This window comes from Myotis brandtii, unplaced genomic scaffold, assembly GCF_000412655.1.
Source record: "Myotis brandtii unplaced genomic scaffold, ASM41265v1 scaffold403, whole genome shotgun sequence".
Lineage (NCBI taxonomy): Eukaryota > Metazoa > Chordata > Mammalia > Chiroptera > Vespertilionidae > Myotis > Myotis brandtii.
The window spans coordinates 126,391-128,961 of record NW_005365474.1 but is presented as its reverse complement, the minus strand read 5'-3'; the positions used below and the strand labels follow the sequence as shown (position 1 = coordinate 128,961).

Sequence of the window (2,571 nt, the reverse complement as noted above, 5' to 3'; positions counted from 1 at the left end):
CGCTCTCTCCCACGCACCCCCACCTGCCTCGCCCGACCCTCTGGGGCTGCGCGGGGACCTGAACCCCCAGCAGGACCCAGCCCTGTGGTCCGAGTCCCCCTCCTGGTGCTGGGCCGCTGGGCCTTGAGCTCAGTCACAGGTCCGATGGGGGAGGCTCATGGAGCAGGACAGCAGGCCGCCGAGTTCTGGGGAGCCCCGAGGGCCGTCGCTCGGCTGCTGGGGGACGGAGCCAGGGGGTCCGCCCTGGCTGTGAACAGGCAGCGGGCGGAGTGGTGGCCTCTGTCCCACGGGGATGGCGGTCACAGGGACCCCGTGACCAGACGGCGATGGAGAGGGTCCCCCGGGCAAAGGCAGAGTGTGTCTCGCGTGCTGTTGGGGGGCAATGCTCCGAGCAGCAGGCCAGCCCGGGTGGTGCGTGGTCTCGGCTCACACGGGGGACAGGTCCACGCCGTGGGCAGACTGGCTGCTCTTGTCCCAGGGGCTGAGCTTGGAGGAGGCTGTGCCCGGCCGGGTCCCGTTCATCTGCGGGACGCAGGGGAGTGAGGAGTGAGGCCCTGCTCCAGGGCCAGAGACCTGAGCCCCACGTGAGTGCGGGAGCGAGCCTTGGGCCTTGGGCCTTGGGCCAGAAAGCTGCCTGAGGGTCCTCCCTGTGGGGGCCCCACTGCTCCCCAGAAATGAGGATCTTGAACTGGAGAGGGCGCCCTTCTCCCACCTGCATCATCCCTTCCAGGTTCTGGTGTGCATTCATTCACTCCTGCATCATCCATCCATCCATCCATCCACCAACCTGCTCTTGTACCCATCCATCCATCCATCCATCAATCCATCATCCATCCATCCATCATCCATCCATTCATCCATCCATCCATTTATCCATCCATTCATCCATCCATCCATCCATCCATCCACCAATCCATCCATCCATCCATCCATCATCCATCCATCCATCCATCCATTCATCCACCAACCTGCTCTTGTATCCATCCATCATTCATCCATCCATCCATCCATCCATCCATCTATCCATCTATCAATCCATCCATTTATCCATCCATCCATCAATCCATCATCCATCCATTCATCCAATTATCCATCCATTTATCCATCCATCCATCCATCCATCATTCATTCACTCCTGCATCATCCATCCATCATCCATCCATTAATCCATCCATCATCTGTCCATCATCCATCCATCAATCAACCTGCTCTTGTATCCATCCATCCATCCATCATCCATCCATCCATCCTTCATTTATTCATCCAGGACAGAGGACAGGATGTGGGTGTAACATTGGCCCAGGGTGTGTAGGGTCCTGCAGGCCAAGGTCAGGTGTGAGAGGTCAGGTGTGAGGGGTCAGGTGTGAGAGGCTGAGCAACAATCTCCAGCACCCCCCCCGCCCCCCCCCCCATTGCCTGGCAGACGCCTGCACAGCAGGAGCCCGGGGAGGAGGGACCCGGAGGCTCAGGGTGAGGAGCCCAGGGCCTCAGCTCCACGCAGCCCTCGGTCAGGCAGAGGCTCCGCGCAGCCAGCAAGCAACCTGTGTCCATCTGACGGACCCTTCAGGGGTCATGGGGTCAGGGGTGCGGGCGCCCAGGGCGGCCGGAGCGACACCCCACTCACCACGTCGGAGCTGAAGGGCTTCGGGTTGGCGTTGCGGCTGGAGCTGCTCGTGAGGGACCAGACCTTGGTTTTATGCTTGAAGGCGGCTCTCACCTTCGGGGCAGAACGGGGTTCGTTAGCAACAGCGTCAGGGTTGAAGCAGGAACCATCGGGGCTCCCTGAGGCAGCCTCCTGCCCGCCCCCCCACACCCTGCCTCCCTGCAGGACATCCTGAGGGCGGAGGCTTGGAGGTTGCTTAGCAACAGGAAGAGATGGAGGGGCTGAGGGGAAGCAGCCCACCGTTCAGACTGTCACCCCCACCTGAGCTCCCTGCCCTTTCAGAAATGAAAACCCGCCCGGCCACCAGGGCTCAGTGGTTAGAGCATCAACCCATGAACCAGGAGGTCAGGGTTGGATTCCTGGTCGGGGCACAGGCCCGGGTTGCGGGCTCCATCCCCATTAGGGGACCTGCAGGAGGCAGCCGGTCAGTGATTCTCTCTCATCATTGATCTCTCTCTCTCCCTCTCCCTTCCTCTCTGAAGTCAATAAAAAAAGTACATATTTTTAAGAAAAGAAACGAAAACCCGTTTCCCGCCTGGAGGGAGCGGGTGCTCTGGGGTGTGTGAGGAGGGAGGGGCATCATGTGACCCACGGTCATGTGACCTGGTGGCAGGCAGCCGCTAGGACCAGGGGTGGGGGCCGTGCTGGGGCCAAGATTCAGGGACAGGCTCCGCCTGGGAGCGGGTGTGTGTGTGTGTGTGTGTGTGTGTGAGGCTGGTAGGCTGCCCTCTACACGGGCCCAGAGGGCACCCCAGGCGCCCACCTGCAGGGAGTTGAGGATGGCGAACGCGTACTGGAAGGCCACCGCCTGGCTGTTGACGGCCAGCACCCCGAAGACCCAGGAGGTGCCCAGGATGGGCAGCAGCACAGCCACCGCCTTCGCCGTCAACCTGGCGGAGAGAGGGTGA

General features: G+C 61.5%; 1 protein-coding gene across 1 annotated transcript in view; it reads right to left on the bottom strand.

Annotated features, from left to right (window-relative positions):
• Window positions 1-6: 6 nt before the first annotated feature.
• The window catches only part of ADGRD1 (adhesion G protein-coupled receptor D1), a gene marked incomplete at its 5' end in the record, with an annotated part of 49,489 nt that continues 46,924 nt past the window's right edge, over window positions 7-2,571 (bottom strand). Inside the window, 2 exons of the mRNA XM_014545347.1 lie at window positions 7-522; window positions 1,625-1,717. Coding sequence (XP_014400833.1) covers window positions 427-522; window positions 1,625-1,717 — 189 coding nt within the window. The remainder of the gene's footprint in view (window positions 523-1,624; window positions 1,718-2,571) is intronic.